The 23417-nt window shown below is 40.3% G+C and overlaps 1 protein-coding gene across 1 annotated transcript in view; it reads right to left on the bottom strand.

Annotated features, from left to right (window-relative positions):
- RAPGEF6 (Rap guanine nucleotide exchange factor 6) overlaps nucleotides 1–23417 on the bottom strand; it is an 899247-nt gene that overhangs the window by 291078 nt on the left and 584752 nt on the right. Inside the window, exon 6 of the mRNA XM_053717222.1 lies at nucleotides 21285–21428. Coding sequence (XP_053573197.1) covers nucleotides 21285–21428 — 144 coding nt within the window. The remainder of the gene's footprint in view (nucleotides 1–21284; nucleotides 21429–23417) is intronic.

Raw genomic sequence — 23417 nt, forward strand, 5'->3', positions numbered from 1 at the left:
AAGTGCGCCACACCGGCGCGAAAATGAGGCTCTGCTTAAGCTTTGGGAAAGCCCCTAAGGAATAAGGTGTCTAATACAGTGCCTGCCGATATTATTATATCAAAATACCCAGATAAAATGATTCCTCAAGGCTAAATATAAGTTAATAATGAATCGATTTAGCCCAGAAACAGTCTACAGTCTTAATAAGCCCTTGTGAAGCCCTTATTTATGATCGTAATAAACCTGGCTTACCGGATCCCATAGGGAAAATGACAGCTTCCAGCATTACATCGTCTTGTTAGAATGTGTCATACCTCAAGCAGCAAGAGACTGCACACTGTTCCCCCAACTGAAGTTAATTGTTCTCAACAGTCCTGTGTGGAACAGCCATGGATTTTAGTTACGGTTGCTAAAATCATTTTCCTCATACAAACAGAATTCTTCATCTCTTTTCTGTTTCTGAGTAAATAGTACATACCAGCACTATTTCAAAATAACAAACTCTTGATTGAATAATAAAAACTACAGTTAAACACTAAAAAACTCTAAGCCATCTCCGTGGAGATGTTGCCTGTACAACGGCAAAGAGAATGACTGGGGTAGGCGGAGCCTAGGAGGGATCATGTGACCAGCTTTGCTGGGCTCTTTGCCATTTCCTGTTGGGGAAGAGAATATCCCACAAGTAAGGATGACGCCGTGGACCGGACACACCTATGTTGGAGAAATTGGTTGTAGAAGGTAACCTTGCTGAACACATCTTTTTAAGCAAACCTTCTAATTTTTTATCCATAGGATCTTTGAAAGCACAACTATCTTCTATAGGGATAGTAGTGCGTTTGTTTAGAGTAGAAACCGCCCCCTCGACCTTGGGGACTGTCTGCCATAAGTCCTTTCTGGGGTCGACCATAGGAAACAATTTCTTAAATATAGGGGGAGGGACAAAAGGTATGCCGGGCCTTTCCCATTCTTTGTTTACAATGTCCGCCACCCGCTTGGGTATAGGAAAAGCTTCGGGGGGCCCCGGGACCTCTAGGAACTTGTCCATCTTACATAATTTCTCTGGAATGACCAAATTGTCACAATCATCCAGAGTAGACAACACCTCCTTAAGCAGAGCGCGGAGATGTTCCAATTTAAATTTGAATGTAATCACATCAGGTTCAGCTTGTTGAGAAATTTTCCCTGAATCTGAAATTTCTCCCTCAGACAAAACCTCCCTGGCCCCCTCAGACTGGTGTAGGGGCATGTCAGAACCATTATCATCAGCGTCCTCATGCTCTTCAGTATTTTCTAAAACAGAGCAGTCGCGCTTTCGCTGATAAGTGGGCATTTTGGCTAAAATGTTTTTGATAGAATTATCCATTACAGCCGTTAATTGTTGCATAGTAAGGATTATTGGCGCACTAGATGTACTAGGGGCCTCCTGTGTGGGCAAGACTGGCGTAGACGAAGGAGGGGATGATGCAGTACCATGCTTACTCCCCTCACTTGAGGAATCATCTTGGGCATCATTTTCTCTAAATTGTTTGTCACATACATCACATCTATTTAAATGAGAAGGAACCTTGGCTTCCTCACATACAGAACATAGTCTATCTGATAGTTCAGACATGTTAAACAGGCATAAACTTGATAACAAAGTACAAAAAACGTTTTAAAATAAAACCGTTACTGTCACTTTACACACTTTATTACTGAATATGTGAAAAAGTATGAAGGAATTGTTCAAAATTCACCAAAATTTCACCACAGTGTCTTAAAGCCTTAAAAGTATTGCACACCAAATTTGAAAGCTTTAACTCTTAAAATAACGGAACCGGAGCCGTTTTTATATTTAACCCCTATACAGTCCCTGGTATCTGCTTTGCTGAGACCCAACCAAGCCCAGAGGGGAATACGATACCAAATGACGCCGTCAGAAAGCTTTTTCTATGTATCTGAGCTCCTCACACATGCATCTGCATGCCTTGCTTCCCAAAAACAACTGCGCATTAGTGGCGCGAAAATGAGGCTCTGCCTATGATTAGAGAAGGCCCCCAGTGAAAAAGGTGTCCAATACAGTGCCTGCCGTTACTTTAACATAATTCCCAAGAATAAAATAACTCCTCAAAGCTATAAACTATTAAAAATGCTTATAAATCAATCGTTTTAGCCCAGAAAAATGTCTACCAGTCTTTAAAGCCCTTGTGAAGCCCTTTATTCTTATTTAATAAAAATGGCTTACCGGATCCCATAGGGAAAATGACAGCTTCCAGCATTACCAAGTCTTGTTAGAAATGTGTCATACCTCAAGCAGCAAAAGTCTGCTCACTGTTTCCCCCAACTGAAGTTAATTCCTCTCAACAGTCCTGTGTGGAAACAGCCATCGATTTTAGTAACGGTTGCTAAAATCATTTTCCTCTTACAAACAGAAATCTTCATCTCTTTTCTGTTTCAGAGTAAATAGTACATACCAGCACTATTTTAAAATAACAAACTCTTGATTCAAGAATAAAAACTACATTTAAACACCAAAAAACTCTGAGCCATCTCCGTGGAGATGTTGCCTGTGCAACGGCAAAGAGAATGACTGGGGAAGGCGGAGCCTAGGAGGGATCATGTGACCAGCTTTGCTGGGCTCTTTGCCATTTCCTGTTGGGGAAGAGAATATCCTACAAGTAAGGATGACGCCGTGGACCGGACACACCTATGTTGGAGAAAAGGAGAAACTATAGGGTGCAGTGGTGACTGAAGTTTTTTAAATAAAAATATACTGCCTGTCTTAAATAAAGAGGGCGGGCCATGGACTCGATACATCACAAGAGAAAAAAATTTATCAGGTAAGCATAAATTATGTTTTCTCTTGTAAGATATATCGAGTCCACGGATTCATCCATACTTGTGGGATACCAATACCAAAGCTTTAGGACACGGATGAAGGGAGGGACAAGACAGGTACCTTAAACGGAAGGCACCACTGCTTGTAGAACCTTTCTCCCAAAAATAGCCTCAGAAGAAGCAAAAGTATTGAATTTGGAAAATTTGGAAAAAGTATGAAGCGAAGACCAAGTCGCCGCCTTACAAATCTGTTCAACAGAAGCCTCATTTTTAAAAGCCCATGTGGAAGTCACTGCTCTAGTAGAATGAGCAGTAATTCTTTCAGGAGGCTGCTGGCCAGCAATCTCATAAGCCAAACAGATGATGCTTTTCAGCCAAAAGGAAAGAGAGGTAGCCGAAGCCTTTTGACCTCTCCGTTTACCAGAATAAACAACAAACAATGAAGATGTTTGACGGAAATCTTTAGTTGCTTGTAAGTAGAACTTTAAAGCACGAACCACATCAAGATTGTGCAACAGACGTTCCTTCTTTGATGAAGGATTAGGACACAGTGAAGGAACAACAATCTCCTGATTGATATTCCTATTAGAAACAACCTTAGGAAGAAACCCAGGTTTGGTACACAAAACCACCTTATCTGCATAGAAAACAAGGTAAGGTGAATCACACTGTAAAGCAGATAACTCTGAAACTCTTCAAGCCGAAGAAATAGTTACTAAAAACAAAACTTTCCAAGATGGAAGCTTAATATCTGTGATAACTGGCCTGAGTCTATGGACCACAACTGCAGAACTGAAACAGTATAGTGATAGTTGTTTCCCTTTTACCAAGAATGTCCCTATTATTGGAGGTACACTCAGAGACGTAATAGTGATTTACTGGTTAGGTGGTTGTTACTCTCCACTGTGGAGATGTCAGGTAGTTTACAGGATTTGTAATAGGGATATGGTTGAAAATTTAGCTAAACTTTGATAGTGTTATGCTTAAGGTTAATAAGATCCCTTGGACTCCTCTGCTAACCTTTCAGCAAATAGAACATATAGTTATTGCCCAATACTCTGAGTCCGTTTAGACAGAGTCTTACTATAGCTCAGAGCGCAGCTCCTTCCTCCTTCAGCTCAAGCGTGAACTGCCTGTCAGCTCCGATGTACTGTGTTAGATCAGATGACGTCAGCGCTTAGAGCGCGCAGCAATGAAGGAGCTGGATCGAGTGAGTCACTGATCAAAGGAGTCGGCAAATAGCCTGCACAGTGGTTACGGGGAATCAGCTGGTTCAGTGTGTGAGCAGATCCTATATTTGTAATCCAATAGAAGAGGAAGCAGACACAAATACTTCTGCAGCTCAGCACGTTTTGCTGAAACAAAACAAATTACCAAGCACTTGTCTGCAGGTGAGCTGGAGCTGTTAAAGGTATTGGGAGTGGAGTCACTAAGCTGCCAGAACAGATTAACCCTTACAAAATCTATGGAATGCATAGGTTCAAACGGAACCCCTTGAAGAACTTTAAGAACTAAGTTTAGGCTCCATGGCGGAGCAACAGGTTTAAATACAGGCTTGATCCTAACCAAGGCCTGACTAAACGCTTGAATGTCTGGGACATCTGCCAGACGTTTGTGTAAAAGAATAGACAAAGCAGATATTTGTCCTTTTAAGGAACTAGCTGATAATCCCTTCTCCAATCCTTCTTGGAGAAAGGACAATATTCTAGGAATCCTAATCTGACGCCATGAGTAACCTTTGGATTCACACCAATAAAAATATTTGCGCCAAATCTTATGATAGATCTTCCTGGTGACAGGCTTTCGAGCTTGAATCAGGGTATCAATGAACAACTCAGAGAAACCACGCTTTGATAGAATCAGGCGTTCAATCTCCAAGCAGTCAGACGCAGAGAAATTAGATTTGGATGTGTGAATGGACCTTGGATTAGAAGGTCCTGCCTCATTGGCAGAGTCCACGGTGGAACCGATGACATGTCCACTAGGTCTGCATACCAAGTCCTGTGCTATCAGAATCACCGAAGCTCTCTCCTGCTTGATTCTGGCAACCAGCCGTGGGAGGAGAGGAAACGGTGGAAATACATAGGCTAGATTGAAGGACCAGGGCACTGCTAGAGCATCTATCAGTACCGCCTGGGGATCTCGGGACCTGGACACGTAACGATGAAGTTTGGCATTCTGACGGGACGCCATCAGATCCAATTCTGGTGTGCCCCATAGCTGAGTCAGCTGGGCAAATACCTCCGGATGGAGCTCCCACTCAACAGGAGGAAAAGTCTGACGACTTAGGAAATCCGCCTCCCAGTTCTCTACCCCTGGGATATGGATTGCTGAGAGATGGCAAGAGTGATCCTCCGCCCATCGGATTATTTTGGTTACCTCCATCATCGCTAGAGAACTCCGTGTTCCTCCTTGATGATTGATATAAGCTACAGTCGTGATGTTGTCCGACTGAAATCTGATGAATTTGGCCACAGCTAGCTGAGGCCACGCCTGAAGCGCATTGAATATCGCTCTCAGTTCTAGAATGTTTATCGGGAGTAGAGTTTCCTCCCGAGACCATAAGCCCTGTGCTTTCAGGGAGTTCCAGACAGCACCCCAGCCTAGCAGGCTGGCATATGTCGTTACCATAAGCCACTCTGACCTGCGGAAACACATTCCCTGAGACAGGTGGTCCTGAAACAACCACCAGAGAAGAGAATCTCTGGTCTCCTAGTCCAGATGCAGTTGAGGAGATAAATCTGCATAATCCCCATTCCACTGTTTGAGCATGCATAGTTGCAGTGGTCTGAGGTGTAGGCGGGCAAAAGGAACAATGTCCATTGCCGCTACCATGAGTCCGATTACCTCAATACACTGAGCCACTAATGGCTGAGGAATGGCATGAAGAGCTCGGCAAGTGGTTAAGAGTTTTGATTTTCTGACCTCCGTTAGAAATATCTTCATTTCTACTAAGTCTATCAGAGTCTCTAGGAAGGAAACTCTTGTGAGAGGGAAGAGAGAACTCTTTTTTATGTTCACCTTCCACCCGTGAGATCTCAGAAAAGCCAACACGATGTCCGTGTAAGACTTGGCTAGCTGGAACGTAGATGCCTGAATCAAGATGTTGTCTAGATAAGGTGCCACTGCTATGCCCTGCGGTCTTAGAACCGCCAAAAGGGACCCTAGCACCTTTGTGAAAATTCTGGGAGCCGTGGCCAACCTGAAGGGAAGGGCCACAAACTGGTAATGCCTGTCCAGAAAGGCGAATCTGAGAAATTGATGATGATCTCTGTGAATAGGGATGTGTAGATTTGCATCCTTTAAGTCCACGGTAGTCATATATTGACCCTCCTGGATCAACGGTAGAATAGTCCGAATAGTCTCCATCTTGAATGATGGTACTCTGAGGAATTTGTTTAGAATTTTGAGATCCAAGATTGGTCTGAAAGTTCCCTCTTTTTTGGGAACCACAAACAGGTTTGAGTAAAACCCTAGCCCTTGTTCCGCTTTTGGAACTGGGTGGATTACTCCCATGGTATGTAGGTCTGCTACACAGCGTAAGAACGCCTCTCTCTTTGTCTGGTTTGCAGACAATTGAGAAATGTGAAATCTCCTCCTTGGGGGAGAGTCTTTAAAGTCCAGAAGATATCCCTGGTACGCAATTTCTAAGGCCCAGGAATCGTGAACATCTCTTGCCCAAGCCTGAGCGAAGAGAGAGAGAGTCTGCCCCCTACTAGATCCGGTCCCGGATCGGGGGCTACCCCTTCATGCTGTCTTAGAGGCAGCTGCAGGCTTCTTGGCCTGTTTACCCTTGTTCCAAGCCTGGTCAGGTCTCCAGACTGATTTGGATTGGGCAAAATTCCCCTCTTGCTTTGCAGCAGGGGAAGCTGAAGCAGGACCACCCTTGAAGTTCCGAAAGGAACGAAAATTATTTTGTTTGGTCCTCATTTTATTTGTTCTATCCTGAGGGAGGGCATGGCCTTTCCCTCCAGTGATGTCTGAAATAATCTCTTTCAGTTCAGGCCCGAATAGGGTCTTTCCTTTGAAAGGGATGTTCAAAAGTTTAGATTTTGATGACACATCAGCAGACCAGGACTTAAGTCATAACGCTCTGCATGGTAAAACCTGAATTATTTGCCGCTAATTTAGCCAGTTGGAAAGCGGCATCTGTAATAAAAGAATTAGCCAACTTAAGGGCCTTAATTCTGTCCATAATATCCTCTAATGGAGTCTCCATCTGACAAGCCTCTTCTAGAGCCTCAAACCAGAAAGCAGCTGCAGTAGTTACAGGAACAATGTACGCAATAGGTTGGAGAAGAAAACCTTAATGAACAAAAATTTTCTTCAGGAGACCCTCTAATTTTTTTATCCATAGGATCTTTGAAAGCACAACTGTCTTCGATAGGTATAGTTGTATGCTTAGCCAGAGTAGAAATAGCTCCCTCCACCTTAGGAACTGTCTGCCACGAGTCCCGCATGGTGTCAGATATGGGAAACATTTTCTTAAAAACAGGAGGGGGAGCGAACGGTATACCTGGTCTATCCCACTCCTTAGTAACAATATTCACAATCCTCTTAGGGACTGGAAAAACATCAGTGTAAACAGGAACCTCTAAGTATTTGTCCATTTTACACAATTTCTCTGGGACCACTATAGGGTCACAATCATCTAGAGTCGCCAATACCTCCCTGAGCAATAAGCGGAGGTGTTCAAGCTTAAATTTAAATGCCATCATATCAGAATCTGTCTGAGGGAGCGTCTTTCCTGAATGTGAAATTTCTCCCTCAGATAACAAATCCCTTACCCCTACTTCAGAACATTGTGAGGGTATATCGGATACGGCTACTAAAGCATCAGACGGCTCAGCATTTGTTCTTAACCCAGAGCTGTCACACTTTCCTTGTAAACCAGGCAGTTTGGATAAAACCTCTGTGAGAGTTGTATTCATAACTGTGGCCATGTCTTGTAAAGTAAATGAATTTGACGCACTAGAGGTACTAGGCGTCACTTGTGCGGGCGTTAATGTTTGTGACACTTGGAAATAAAGGAACTTTCAGCATGAAGTATTTTATACTTCATTACTGAAAATCCCCTTTATTTATTCCACTGGTAAATCCTAGCGTTTCAAAAATTCTAGGATTTACCATCACTTTAAGAATATTGGCACCAGTGTCTTGTACTGGGGCAGGCTGTTACTGAAGACATGAATAAGCAGAAGACAAAGACATATGCTCGTCATTCTCTCTACCTCTTCTGTATCTCTGCTACAGACCCTGAAGGCACAGGGCGGGGGTAAGAAGAGTGCAAGCCTATGACAGGCTGGAAGCAGTTTTAACTATAAAACATAATTCTGAAATCTGATATTGTTTGTGTCATATCCCCCTCTTTCTTGACTCAAACAGGCAATACATATTGAGGTAATAAAGTCTTCATTTAGTGTGTTTAGGTTGTACATGCATACAACAATGCACCCTGTTGGCATTTCCTACTGCTTTATTACATTTTTCTACTTTTTAACTTGAATAAATATTACAATGAATAAGGTGATAGTCATCTAACTGCCCACAACAGATGCATAATTGCTGTTCTCCATCTGTTCTTATTTCTCTGTTCTTGTATCATTAGCGACAAATTGCTAGTGTAAAAAAAAAAAAAAAAAAAAAAAACACAAGCACCCTTACTAATTACTGATTCAGATGTTCCAGGTACAACAATTACTAACAGGAGCATAACATCCAGCACACAGCCATGTAATCTCTGTAGACAAACAATGGCAGTACATTGGATTTTACCAGTCAACTGTTATTACTGTGAAGTGGAGCAACAGCCCAGTCAAGAAGTGGTAGACCACGCAAACTCACAGAGCGGGCATGTTGAGTGCTGAAGAGCGTTGCTTCAAAAACTCACCTATTATCTCTTGCATCACTCTCTACACAGAGTTCCAAACTGCCTCTGGAGGAAACATCAGCACAAGAACAGCAACTGTGTGTTGGGAGCGTCATGAAATGGGTTTTCATAGTTGGGCAGCTGTACACAAGCTTCACACTAACATTCGCAATACCAAGCATTGTCTGAGGAAACGTTCTCTGGAGTGATGAATTACGCTTTACTATCTGTCAGTCTGATGGAATAATCTTGGTGTGGCAGATGCCAGGAGAACTCTACCTACCGGAATGCATAGTGCTTACTGTAAGTTTGGTGGAGGAGGGATAATGGTCTGTAGCTGTTTTTCAAAGTTTGGTCAAGGCCTCTTAGTTCCAGTGAAGGATCATCTTAATGCTAAAGGATACAAAAACATTGTATACATTTGGATGCTTCCAACTTTGAGGCAACAGTTTGGGGATGTCCCTTTCCTATTCTAGTACAACTGTGCCATTGTACACAAAGCGAGGTCCATGAAGACATGGTTTGACAAGTTTGGTGTGGAGGAACTTGAGTGGTCTGCACAGAGCCCTCACCTCAACCCCATTGAACACCTTTGGGATGAATAAAAACACTGAATAATAACGCTGATTGCAAGCCAGACCTTCTCACCCATCATTAGTGCCTGGTCTCACAAATGGTTTTGGAATAGGATGTCCAACAAGCTCATATAGGTGTTATGGTTGTGTCCACATCATTTTGGCCATATAGTGTATATATTTAATGTCTCGCTAAATCTTGAATTTTTATCACAAGACACATTTATTTCTATTGACCAGAGTGAGGAGAATCTTCATATTTTTATTTATTTACATTAAACTCAAATTCTATGCGAAGCTGCATCGTATGCACGTTGGACCACTGGGAATCCCTAGCACGCTTCTTTAAGCACATTAGAGTGCTGCCACGATTGTAAGTACCATCTTTTTGTATGGTTTAGCCATTTTTTTACTTCTAATATCTGCACTAGAAGGCGCATTTTTGTTGGTTTGTACATTTGCTAAATTTTTAAGACCCCCCAGGTGATATCTGCAACAACCCAGTGTGCCCAACACCCGGTTTTAGAATCACTGATTGCTGTTGAAGCATTTATCACAATAGTATTCATTCTTTAATTCCCATGGGACACAGATGCACAGCAGTATCTCCTTTTCATACATAACCCATATGTGGTTGCAGTAAAAATTTTAGATAACGGATTTTTTTTTTTTGTCTAAAAAGTCATAAATGTCACAAAAGGCATTATTTAACATTTAAAAACAAAATCCCCATTTTTCTGGAACCTAAATATACTATACACACCAAAAAGGGCAACAGCACTTCAAAGTATCACAAAAAAAGGCAATTATTGATTTTTTTTATCCATTTACTTTTGTTTTGTTTTGTTTTGCAATAGCAAAAATCCATTTCTTTTTGTTTTAAACATTTGACAACATACGGTAATAACATAGCTGAATTATCGAAAAAAACAATAACGTATGTCCCTTGAACATTTACTGTTAATAAGTGCATCCATTATTAGGCAGACAATCTGACGAGTATACATGCATTAGCTTTATCAGTTTTTGAAAACAAAGATATTCAGTAAGAACATTTTACTTGAAGAAGAATTTTTTTTTTCCCCAGTACTTTCTGTTTACATGTTTTCCATCATATAACCATTTTAAAGGATACAGTTAAGTGCACAAATAATGTTTTTGGTTAAATGACAATCAATACGAGTCTGTCTGTGGGAAGGCAGGGCCCTGGCAAAGAGCAGCAAGAAAGTAAAATGTTAGTAAAGACAAGACAGCTGGTCTCTGGCAGTTAGATGAACACTGCTCTGCTTAAGGTCAGTGAAGAGAAGAGTGCACCAACCAGCTTATGCAGGAAGTCTGCAGCTCAGACTGTTAAGGAAATTCTAAATGCACCGCAGACATGGCTGCTTTGTATGCAACCAAAAAGAGGAAAATCATCTACCCTGTGACAAAAACAAACCACAAGCAAAACAACCAAAAGGAGATTTCATTATTCAGTGACTCACTAATTTGTTAATTTTACACAATTCTAGCGCCTTTTAAAAAGGACACTAAACCTTACAAAAGATAAGGCTGAAAATAACATGCAGGTGCATTTTATTTCTTTAAAAGTAAATTAGTTGTAAAAATATTTAAGAAATAAGATTAAAATTTTAGCTTATGCGTTAAGTTGAACCTTTATCTAACCAACTAGTAATGGGGGCCACCATGTTGTAATAAAGTTATCTTAAGACTTAGGTTAAAGTACAATTGTTTTTCCCTCATTGTGTTTGCAATTACTTATTATACCAGCAGCAGAATAAAACAGCTGAGAAAATGCTCCTTTAGGTTTCTTTTTGTATATGATATAGCTGGGTTTGTTTTTTGACACCACAACCCATTACAATTGGCTGAGCTTCCAGAGAAATCAGATGATCTCATTATTTAACACAAGAGTTCTCTTGTAAAATCCACCCCCTAATCTCGTGCCACCTAGACCAGGCGTTGTCAATCACCCCAGTCTGATCAGACCGGGGGGGGGGTAATTTTGATCAACCACCTCTGAATCAATTGCTTCGTAAACTGTGTGTGGGCATGCACCACAAGCACTCAAAATGTGCAAATACAGCTTCATAAATGAGCCAATAGTGTCCCTTTAAATCCCAGTGCTAAAAAAAGAAGGAAAAGAAAACAGAACATAGCAAAATAAATGTATTAATAATAAAGTTGTACAAAAAAGGTGGCATTTGGACTGAAAATGCATTATTGGCCATTTACATGGATTATTTTGTAAATTCAGTACAATAGAAAACGCTATAGGCACAAAAAAGAAGTTTACCCAGGTAATAAAGAATAAGACAGAAATATGACAATATTGTATGCAGTTCCTAAGAAACAAGTAGATCTCCTAAATCAAGTACAAAGACAGTGGTCGCAGGGAACAACATTTAAAAGAAGAATCATGACAACACAACATTGCAGTAATAGCATAAGATTGCTGACAAAAAGGCAAGTGTGTGTAAATCTTTATCATTGTACATAAATTGTAACATACAAAAACAAATCTAAATTTACAAATACAATTTTTTTATTTTTTTTGAAAAATATATTTTTTTAGAATACAAATCTTTAATAACAAATACATTATTTTTTTTTGGAAGTACAATTTTGTTTTTTGGAAGTGCACTTTTCTTTTTTGGAAATACAATACAATTTTTCTTTAGGAAGTACTTTTTTCGTCTTTTTGGAATTACACTCCCTGCATGTGTCAAAAAGCTGTCAAAAATAAAGTTCTCATTTTGCAAAAATACTTGTGATGTCACAGCAGTTTGTTTTGCTTTCAATTAAATGTGGAGAAATTGCTGTAAAAATCCACATTCCTTAATACATTATTGTGAGAGAGAAAAACAAGGCAGAAAAAGCACTTTAGGCATTTAAAGGGACACTGAACGCATATTTTTTTCTTTCGTGATTCAGATAGAGCATGCAATTTTAAGCAACTTTCTAAGTTACTCCTATTATCAATTTTTCTTCATTATCTTGCTATCTTTATTTGAAAAAGAAGGTATCTAAGTTTTTTTTGGGTTCAGAACTCTGTACAGCAATTTTTTTATTGGTGGATTAATTTAGCAAGAACAACCCAGGTAGTTCACCAAAAATGGGCCGGCATCTAAACTTACATGATACCAAGAGAATGAAGAAAATTTGATAATATGAGTAAATTAGAAAGTTGCTTAAAATGTCATGATCTATCTGAATCACGAAAGAAAAAATTTGGGTTCAGTGTCCCTTTAATGCATGTTGTATGGTAAATGACAACATAAAAAAACGTATATTCTGAAAGAAGACCACATGCTACAGACAGTTTTTCTGCTTCCATGAAAACTGTAATTATTTAAAGCATCAAAATCAATATTCCTATAAATAGTGTTATATGATGTAATTGAGAATAATCACTTTTTACATGTTAAGCCATGTTGTATGCTACATGATACATGTTAAACGTTTACCTGAGATGATGCTGCAGAAGTTAGTTTTCAGGCAAACTGCTGAACTGACTTGCAAAATGGGAACTAGCATTTACTTTTGACAGTGTTTTGGCACATGCTAATTCCAAAAAACAAAATTGAACTTCCAAAAAAAAAAGATTTGTATTTGTAATTAATGCATATATAAAAAAAAAAAAAAACTCATTTGCAAATAAATAATTGTATGCCACAATGAATTTATGAACAATTATAAAGAATCACACACCCTTGCCTTTTTGACAGTAATTTTATTCTATATATTTAGATAATATAACGTTGTTTTAAAGGGTCACTCTGTACATTCTTAAGACGTACAGTCCAAATCAATTCGTTTTACTATGATATTTATTTTTCCATTTAAATTATAGAACATTTTATGTGTGTGTGTGTGTGTGGTGCAAACATTGACCCTTTAATTAATAACTTATTATTGTTTTTATTGTATTTATTTGTTTAGTTACTTATTTGTGTTTTGGTGCAAACCACAACATATGATTTACATCTATTTTCTTTCTACTGATTCACTTTTTTTTGCATATTTAGAGCAACTAAATAAAATGGTAGAATCTAGATAAAATTGAGTTGTTTGAAAAGGGTATCACGATTTCATCCAAATTCAAATAAATGAAAAGCCTCTAATTTTAAAGAAGAAAATCCTGACAGAATTTCAAATAAACAATAAGGTTTGTATTAAAGGGACACTGAATCCAAATTTTTTCTTTCATGATTCAGATAGAGCATGAAATTTTAAGCAACTTTCTAATTTACTCCTATTATCAATTTGTCTTCATTCTCTTGCTATCTTTATTTTAAAAGCAGGAACGTAAATCTTAGCAGCCAACCCATTTTAGGTTCAGCACCATGTATAGCGTTTGCTTATTGGAGGCTGACATTTACCCACCAATAAGCAAGCATAACCCAGGTTCTCAACCAAAAATGGGCCGGCTCCTATGCATCACATTCCTGCTTTTTAAATAAGGATAGCAAGAGAACGAAGAAAAATTAAAATTAATAAAAGAAATTAGAATGTTGCTTAAAATTGCACGCTCTATCTGAATCATAAAAAAAAAATTGGGTTTAGTGTCCCTTTAGTGTACATATAATATGTAAAACACACAACAAAACAAGCATAAACAATACATGAAAACAATAACAAATGTCTCTAAGCATATGTTATAGTTTCAACATTCTACAAAACTATTTGCGATAATTTAATTACATAAAATCAGCTGTGATGCCATTTGCAAGATAAAGTGCTAACCCACATGACACAAGTGATAACCACATTTATTAAAAATATAACAATGTAGTTAGCATCAAATAAGAAGCATTGCAAACAGAAAACTGGATGATTAATATAAATGTAATGCCAAAGGCAATTTAAAGAAATCCTTACTAAGTATGTGAGACATCACAATAAAACAAGGTTTTAATTCTTTTTAATACAGTTCTAAATCCAGTCTATGATAAAAAAACATAATTTATGCTTACCTGATAAATTTATTTCTCTTGTAGTGTGTTCAGTCCACGGGTCATCCATTACTTATGGGATATATTCTCCTTCCCAACAGGAAGTTGCAAGAGGATCACCCAAGCAGAGCTGCTATATAGCTCCTCCCCTCACATGTCATATCCAGTCATTCGACCGAAACAAGACGAGAAAGGAGAAACTATAGGGTGCAGTGGTGACTGGAGTTATAATTTAAAATTTAGAACCTGCCTTAAAAGGACAGGGCGGGCCGTGGACTGAACACACTACAAGAGAAATAAATTTATCAGATAAGCATAAATTATGTTTTCTCTTGTTAAGTGTGTTCAGTCCACGGGTCATCCATTACTTATGGGATACCAATACCAAAGCTAAGTACACGGATGATGGGAGGGACAAGGCAGGAACATTAAACAGAAGGAACCACTGCCTGTAGAACCTTTCTCCCAAAACCAGCCTCCGAAGAAGCGAAAGTGTCAAATTTGTAAAATTTGGAAAAAGTATGAAGTGAAAACCAAATTGCAGCCTTGCAAATCTGTTCAACAGAGGCCTCATTCTTAAAGGCCCAGGTGGAAGCCACAGCTCTAGTGGAATGAGCTGTAATTCTTTCAGGAGGCTGCTGTCCAGCAGTCTCATAGGCTAAACGTATTATGCTACGAAGCCAAAAAGAGAGAGAGGTAGCCGAAGCCTTTTGACCTCTCCTCTGTCCAGAGTAAACGACAAACAGAGAAGAAGTTTGTCTAAAATCTTTAGTTGCCTGTAAGTAGAACTTCAGAGCACGGACCACGTCTAGATTATGCAAAAGACGTTCCTTCTTTGAAGAAGGATTAGGACATAATGATGGAACAACAATCTCTTGATTGATATTCCTGTTAGAAACAACCTTAGGTAAAAACCCAGGTTTAGTACGCAGTACTACCTTGTCTGAATGAAAGATCAGATAAGGAGAATCACAATGTAAGGCAGATAACTCAGAGACTCTTCGAGCCGAGGAAATAGCCATCAAAAACAAAACTTTCCAAGATAAAAGCTTAATATCAATGGAATGAAGGGGTTCAAACGGAACACCCTGAAGAACTTTAAGAACCAAGTTTAAGCTCCACGGAGGAGCAACAGCTTTAAACACAGGCTTAATTCTAGCCAAAGCCTGACAAAAAGCCTGGACGTCTGGATTCTCCGCCAGACGTTTGTGTAAAAGAATAGACAGAGCGGAAATCTGTCCCTTTAGCGAACTAGCGATAAACCCTTTTCTAAACCCTCTTGTAGAAAAGCCAATATCCTAGGAATCCTAACCTTACTCCATGAGTATCTCTTGGATTCGCACCAATATAAATATTTACGCCATATCTTATGGTAAATTTTTCTGGTCACAGGTTTCCTAGCCTGTATTAATGTATCAATAACCGAATCCGAAAACCCACGCTTTGATAGAATCAAGCGTTCAATTTCCAGGCAGTCAGCCTCAGAGAAATTAGGTTTGGATGGTTGAAAGGACCATGAATTAGAAGGTCCTGCCTCAGAAGTAGAGACCATGGTGGGCAGGACGACATGTCCACTAGGTCTGCATACCAGGTCCTGCGTGGCCACACAGGCGCTATCAGAATTACCGATGCCCTCTCCTGTTTGATCCTGTCGAGGTAGCAACGGAAATGGTGGAAATACATAAGCTATGTTGAAAACCCAAGGGGCTGCTAATGCATCTACCAGCACCGCTCCCGGGTCCCTGGACCTGGATCCGTAACAAGGAAGCTTCGCGTTCTGGCGAGATGCCATGAGATCCAGATCCGGTTTGCCCCAACGACGAATCAGTTGAGCAAATATCTCCGGGTGAAGTTCCCACTCTCCCGGATGAAAAGTCTGGCGACTTAGGAAATCCGCCTCCCAGTTCTCCTGGGATGTAAATCGCTGACAGGTGACAAGAGTGAGACTCTGCCCAGCGAATTATCTTCGAGACTTCCAACATCGCTAGGGAACTCCTGGTTCCCCCTTGATGATTGATGTAAGCCACAGTCGTGATATTGTCCGACTGAAATCTGATGAACCTCAGTTTTGCTAACTGAGGCCAAGCTAGAAGAGCATTGAATATTGCTCTTAATTCTAGAATGTTTATTGGAAGGAGTTTCTCCTCCAGAGTCCACGATCCCTGAGCCTTCAGGGAATTCCAGACTGCTCCCCAGCCTAGAAGGCTGGCATCCGTTGTTACAATCGTCCAATCTGGTCTGCGAAAGGTCATTCCTTTGGACAGATGAACCGGCGACAACCACCAGAGAAGAGAATCTCTGGTCTCCTGGTCCAGATTTAGCAAAGGGGACAGATCTGAGTAATCACCGTTCCATTGACTGAGCATGCATAGTTGCAGCGGTCTGAGATGCAGGCGCGCAAATGGCACTATGTCCATTGCCGCGACCATTAAGCCGATTACCTCCATGCACTGAGCTACTGATGGGCTTGGAATGGAATGAAGGACACGGCAAGCATTGAGAATCTTTGATAACCTGGACTCCGTCAGGTAAATCTTCATCTCTACAGAATCTATAAGAGTCCCTAGAAAAGGAACCCTTGTGAGTGGTAACAGAGAACTCTTTTCCACGTTCACTTTCCACTCATGCGACCTCAGAAATGCTAGAACTATCTCTGTATGAGACTTTGCATTCTGAAAACTTGACGCTTGTATCAGAATGTCGTCTAGGTACGGAGCCACCGCTATGCCTCGTGGTCTTAGTACCGCCAGAAGTGAGCCCAGAACCTTCGTAAAAATTCTCGGGGCCGTGGCTAACCCAAAGGGAAGAGCTACAAACTGGTAATGCCTGTCTAGAAAGGCAAACCTTAGGTACCGATAATGATCTTTGTGAATCGGTATGTGAAGGTAAGCATCCTTTAAGTCCACTGTGGTCATATATTGACCCTCTTGGATCATGGGTAGGATGGTTCGAATGGTTTCCATCTTGAACGATGGTACCCTTAGGAATTTGTTTAAGATCTTTAAGTCCAAGATTGGTCTGAAAGTTCCCTCTTTTTTGGGAACCACAAATAGATTTGAGTAAAATCCTTGTCCCTGTTCCGATCGCGGAACTGAGTGGATCACTCCCATAATTAAGAGGTCTTGTACACATTGTAGAAATGCCTCTCTCTTTACTAGGTTTGTTGATAACCTCGACAGATGGAACCTCCCTTGTGGAGGAGAGGTTTTGAAATCCAGAAGGTATCCCTGAGATATAATCTTCAACGTCCAGGGATCCTGCACATCTCTTGCCCAAGCCTGGGCGAAGAGAGAAAGTCTGCCCCCCACTAAATCCGTCTCCGGATAGGGGGCCCTGTCTTCATGCTGTCTTAGGGACGGGAGTAGGCTTTCTGGCCTGCTTGCCCTTGTTCCATGACTGGTTGCTTCTCCAACCCTGTCTGTAACGAGCAGTAGTTCCTTCCTGTTTTGGAGTGGAGGAAGTTGATGCTGCTCCTGCCTTGAAGTTACGAAAGGCACGAAAATTAGACTGTTTGGCCTTTGGTTTGGCCCTTACCTCCCGTAATGTCAGCAATAATTTCCTTCAAGCCGGGCCCGAATAAGGTCTGCCCTTTGAAAGGAATGTTAAGTAGCTTAGATTTGGAAGTTACATCCGCTGACCAGAATTTAAGCCAGAGCGCTCTGCGCGCCTGTATGGCGAATCCGGAATTTTTAGCCGTAAGTTAGGTTAAATGTACTACGGCATCTGAAACAAATGCATTAGCTTGCTTAAGGGTTCTAACTTTGCTCAAAGCCTCATCCAATGGCTCTGTGCGAATCGCCTCTTCCAGAGACTCAAACCAGAATGCCGCTGCAGCCGTGACAGGCGCAATGCATGCAAGAGGCTGTAATATAAAACCTTGTTGAACAAACATTTTCTTAAGGTAACCCTCTAATTTTTTATCCATTGGATCTGAGAAAGCACAGCTATCCTCCACCGGGATAGTGGTACGCTTGGCTAAAGTAGAAACTGCTCCCTCCACCTTAGGGACCGTCTGCCATAAGTCTCGTGTGGTGGCGTCTATAGGGAACATTTTTCTAAATATCGGAGGAGGGGAAAAAGGCACACCGGGTCTATCCCACTCCTTACTAATAATTTCTGTAAGCCTTTTTGGTATAGGAAAAACGTCAGTAAACACCGGTACCGCATAGTATCTATCCAACCTACATAATTTCTCTGGGATTGCCACCGTGTCGCAATCATTCAGAGCCGCTAACACCTCCCCTAGTAACACGCGGAGGTTCTCAAGCTTAAATTTAAAATTAGAAATTTCTGAATCCGGTCTCCCCGGATCAGAACCGTCACCGACAGAATGAAGCTCACCGTCCTCATGTTCTGCAAATTGTGACGCAGTATCAGACATGGCTCTCGTGTCATCAGCGCGCTCTGTCCTTAACCCAGAGCTATCGCGCTTGCCCCTTAATTCGGGCATATTGTATAATACTTCTTTCATAACATTAGCTATATCATGTAAAGTGATTTGTAAGGGCCTTGATGTACTTGGCGCCTCAATCTTACGCATCTCCCGAGCGGGAGACGCAGGTACTGACACGTGAGGAGAGTTAGGCGGCATAACTTCCCCCTCGTTGTCTGGTGATAGTTTCTCCATCGGTACAGATTGACTTTTATTCAAAGCAATATCAATACAATTGGTACACATCGTTCTATTGGGCTCCACATTGGCTTTTGAACATGATGAACAAACAGTTTCCTCTGAATCAGACATGTTTAAACAGACTTAGCAATGAAACTAGCAAGCTTGGAAATCACTTTCAATAAGTTTACAAGCAATATAAAAACGCTGCAGCGCTTCAAAAATACAGATATAATTAAATGGATTGCACCCATTAGCAAAAGGATGATTAACCCCTCAATACCCAAAACGGATATCAATTAAGATTTAACGCTTTTAATCACAGTCAAACACACTGTCACAGATCTGCTGTGACTGATTACCTCCCTCAAAAATGAATTTTGCAGACCCCTGAGCTCTCTAGAGACGTCCTGGATCAAGGAGGAAGAAGCAGGAAGACTGTGCTAGAATTTTAACTGCGCAACAAGGCGCTTAAACAAGGTCCCTCCCACTCCTATTACAACAGTGGGAGCCCTGATGTAACGGTTTCCATGCAGAAAATATATGTTAGCCATGTGGAAAAAATCATGCCCAAAGAGATTTATCACCAAAGTACCTCACAAAAGCGAATAACATGCCAGTAAACGTTTTATAAAAAAACAACATTTTCCAATGTCATGCAAAGTTATCACTAAGCCTGCTACCAGTCGCTACCACTGCAGATAAGGCTTAAGTATTATTTCAGTTTTAACAGTATTTTCTCAGTCAAATTCTAGTCCCTAGAAAATAACTCGACTGCGCATACATTATCAGCCTGATACCAGTCGCCACTACTGCATTTAAGGCTGTACTTACATCATACGGTAACAGCAGTATTTTCTTAGTCAATTCCATTCCCAGAAAATATTGTACTGCACATACCTCATTTGCGGAGGACCCCGCATGCTATTCCCAGTTTCTGAAGTTACCCCACTCCTCAGAATGTCGAGAACAGCCAGTGGATCTTAGTTACGCCTGCTAAGATCATAGAAAAAAACGCAGGCAGTTTCTTCTTCCAAATACTGCCTGAGATAGAAAAAAACAGCACACTCCGGTGCCATTTAAAATAACAAACTTTTGATTGAAGAATAGTTAAGTAAAAACTCCAGCTCCTCTCGCGACCTCCTTCTTTGTTGAGGGTTGCAAGAGAATGACTGGATATGACATGTGAGGGGAGGAGCTATATAGCAGCTCTGCTTGGGTGATCCTCTTGCAACTTCCTGTTGGGAAGGAGAATATATCCCATAAGTAATGGATGACCCGTGGACTGAACACACTTAACAAGAGAAATTGTAGCTTCCTCTATAACCTGCTACTTCTTTTAGAAAAGTGTTATTGTGTCGACAGCATTTTTATTGAAAGCCCTTTTTATTTGTAAACAAATATTTACACATCCTGGTCAGCACTGTTCTGTTTTTTTTTCATATCTATATCTTGTATTAAAACTTTTCTTTTTTTTAATTCAATAAAAATGATTATACTAAAAAAGTTGTAGCTTTAATGTGTACAGGTCAAATATAGACCAGTAGGGGAATTTATTAATCATCAAATTAATGGGGTGGGGGGAGTGGTTTCTTCTTTACAATTTAGTCCTCACTTTCATTAAGAAAATCCATCAATTTATTTCCAGGATTTAGAAATGTACCTGTGCTTCTCCAATAACAACAATATTCTGCGTTATTGTTCCTCTGATGAGGACCACTTAGGTTTTCTCAACTAAAGCCTGCATTCCACTGCATAGCAAGTTAAGTATGCAAGATACTGTGTTTTGTCACTACATATGGGACCCAAACACCCGTTAACTTTTATTAATAAAAAAAATGCCCTACTGCTGCATATCCACATGGAAGCCAGGAAAAGCACTCTCTTCCTCTCCCTCCCATTCAGCTTCCTATGAGTGACTTTGACAGATGCATTTAGTTGAAAACGTAACCAGAATGCAATTGTAGAAAGGGTTAAACGACTGATGCAAAAGTCCCATGTTTATAATAAATTAAATTACTGCTATAGGTTATGTAAAAAATAATTGATTAAATGAATTCTGTGCAATTAAGGAGTAAATAAGTTTACACAACTATTCATGTATACTGACGTTAATGGGAGTTTGTAACCCAACAAGCAATGTCTCTTGCAACTTGCACAAGCAACAATGGGGCAGACTTATTATATTAGTCACAACACTCTGGCCACTGACTGCCACAATACTGCTTTATTCTTACCATTCTATAAGGAGGTAGTATTGTTTTTTGTCACAAACACCAGCTGTACAAATGGGAAAGATGCAAATGATCATTTTTGCTACTTCAAAGTAAAGCCATGGAGTAATGAAATGTCAGCCATCATATTAAAAATAAAAACTGGTAAACCAAAAAGCAAATCTGCTTCGGCTTCAACAGGATCAACAAAATATATAATTAGCAATTTACTACCAATATGTGTGTTCCTTTCTAACTTACTGTTATATAGCTGTTAGCATCTCCATTATCTGTGATTGTTTGGCGTTCTCCTTGCTGGTTGATTTTCCGATAGCGACGGCGGGATTGTCTAATTGATGTCTCTCTGTGCAGGATGCTCTCGTTGTTTTCCCTGGCATTCTCCACCTGAAACATATGGTCAGGATCTTGATTATAAATCCAGTTCTTCCATATTAGTGACAGTCTGTGGAACTTTAACAGGCTCATGGGGAACACATTGAACTACGCTAACTGATGTAACTTACTGAACTGCTTTGTCTGTATGTGTGACGTGAAGACAATGAGTTGGAGGCCACAGTTTCCTTCCAGGAAACAGCGAATGAAGAAAAAAAAAAAACTAATACGTAACTGTAAAACTTCTTACATTTGAAAAACCTTGTGAATTCCAGCACTATCTAAAGACATTATAAATATTACTCAATTCATCATTTTTGCCAAAACTTAGAAAAAAAAACTGCCACCTACATACTTTCATTTCCAGTTGTATACTTTTCTTAGTAAAGATTAGCAATCATAATATGTACACTCTTAAAGGGACAGTCTAGTCAAAATTAAACTTTAATGATTCAGCTGGAGCATGCATTTTTAAGCAACTTTCTAATTTACTTCTATTATAAATGTTTATTCATTCTCTTGGTATCTTTATTTAAAAAAAGCAGGAAAGTAAGCATAGGAGTCGGTTCATTTTTTGTTCAACACCTGGGTAGCACTTTCTGATTGGTGTCTAAATGTAGTCACCAGTCAGCAAGCACTACCCAGGTGCTGAATCAAAAATGGTCCAGCTCCTAAGCTTACATTTAAATAATGATAGCAAGAGAACAAAGAAAAATTGATAATAGGAGTAAATTAAAAAGTTGCTTAAAAACAGAATTTATGTTTACCTGATAAATTTCTTTCTCCAACGGTGTGTCCGGTCCACGGCGTCATCCTTACTTGTGGGATATTCTCTTCCCCAACAGGAAATGGCAAAGAGCCCAGCAAAGCTGGTCACATGATCCCTCCTAGGCTCCGCCTACCCCAGTCATTCGACCGACGTTAAGGAGGAATATTTGCATAGGAGAAACCATATGGTACCGTGGTGACTGTAGTTAAAGAAAATAAAATATCAGACCTGATTAAAAAAACCAGGGCGGGCCGTGGACCGGACACACCGTTGGAGAAAGAAATTTATCAGGTAAACATAAATTCTGTTTTCTCCAACATAGGTGTGTCCGGTCCACGGCGTCATCCTTACTTGTGGGAACCAATACCAAAGCTTTAGGACACGGATGAAGGGAGGGAGCAAATCAGGTCACCTAAATGGAAGGCACCACGGCTTGCAAAACCTTTCTCCCAAAAAATAGCCTCAGAAGAAGCAAAAGTATCAAACTTGTAAAATTTGGTAAAAGTGTGCAGTGAAGACCAAGTCGCTGCCCTACATATCTGATCAACAGAAGCCTCGTTCTTGAAGGCCCATGTGGAAGCCACAGCCCTAGTGGAATGAGCTGTGATTCTTTCGGGAGGCTGCCGTCCGGCAGTCTCGTAAGCCAATCTGATGATGCTTTTAATCCAAAAAGAGAGAGAGGTAGAAGTTGCTTTTTGACCTCTCCTTTTACCTGAATAAACAACAAACAAGGAAGATGTTTGTCTAAAATCCTTTGTAGCATCTAAATAGAATTTTAGAGCGCGAACAACATCCAAATTGTGCAACAAACGTTCCTTCTTTGAAACTGGTTTTGGACACAGAGAAGGTACGATAATCTCCTGGTTAATGTTTTTGTTAGAAACAACTTTTGGAAGAAAACCAGGTTTAGTACGTAAAACCACCTTATCTGCATGGAACACCAGATAAGGAGGAGAACACTGCAGAGCAGATAATTCTGAGACTCTTCTAGCAGAAGAAATCGCAACTAAAAACAAAACTTTCCAAGATAATAACTTAATATCAACGGAATGTAAGGGTTCAAACGGAACCCCCTGAAGAACTGAAAGAACTAAATTGAGACTCCAAGGAGGAGTCAAAGGTTTGTAAACAGGCTTGATTCTAACCAGAGCCTGAACAAAGGCTTGAACATCTGGCACAGCTGCCAGCTTTTTGTGAAGTAATACCGACAAGGCAGAAATCTGTCCCTTCAG

Source organism: Bombina bombina, chromosome 6 (assembly GCF_027579735.1).
Source record: "Bombina bombina isolate aBomBom1 chromosome 6, aBomBom1.pri, whole genome shotgun sequence".
NCBI classification, from domain to species: Eukaryota; Metazoa; Chordata; class Amphibia; order Anura; family Bombinatoridae; genus Bombina; species Bombina bombina.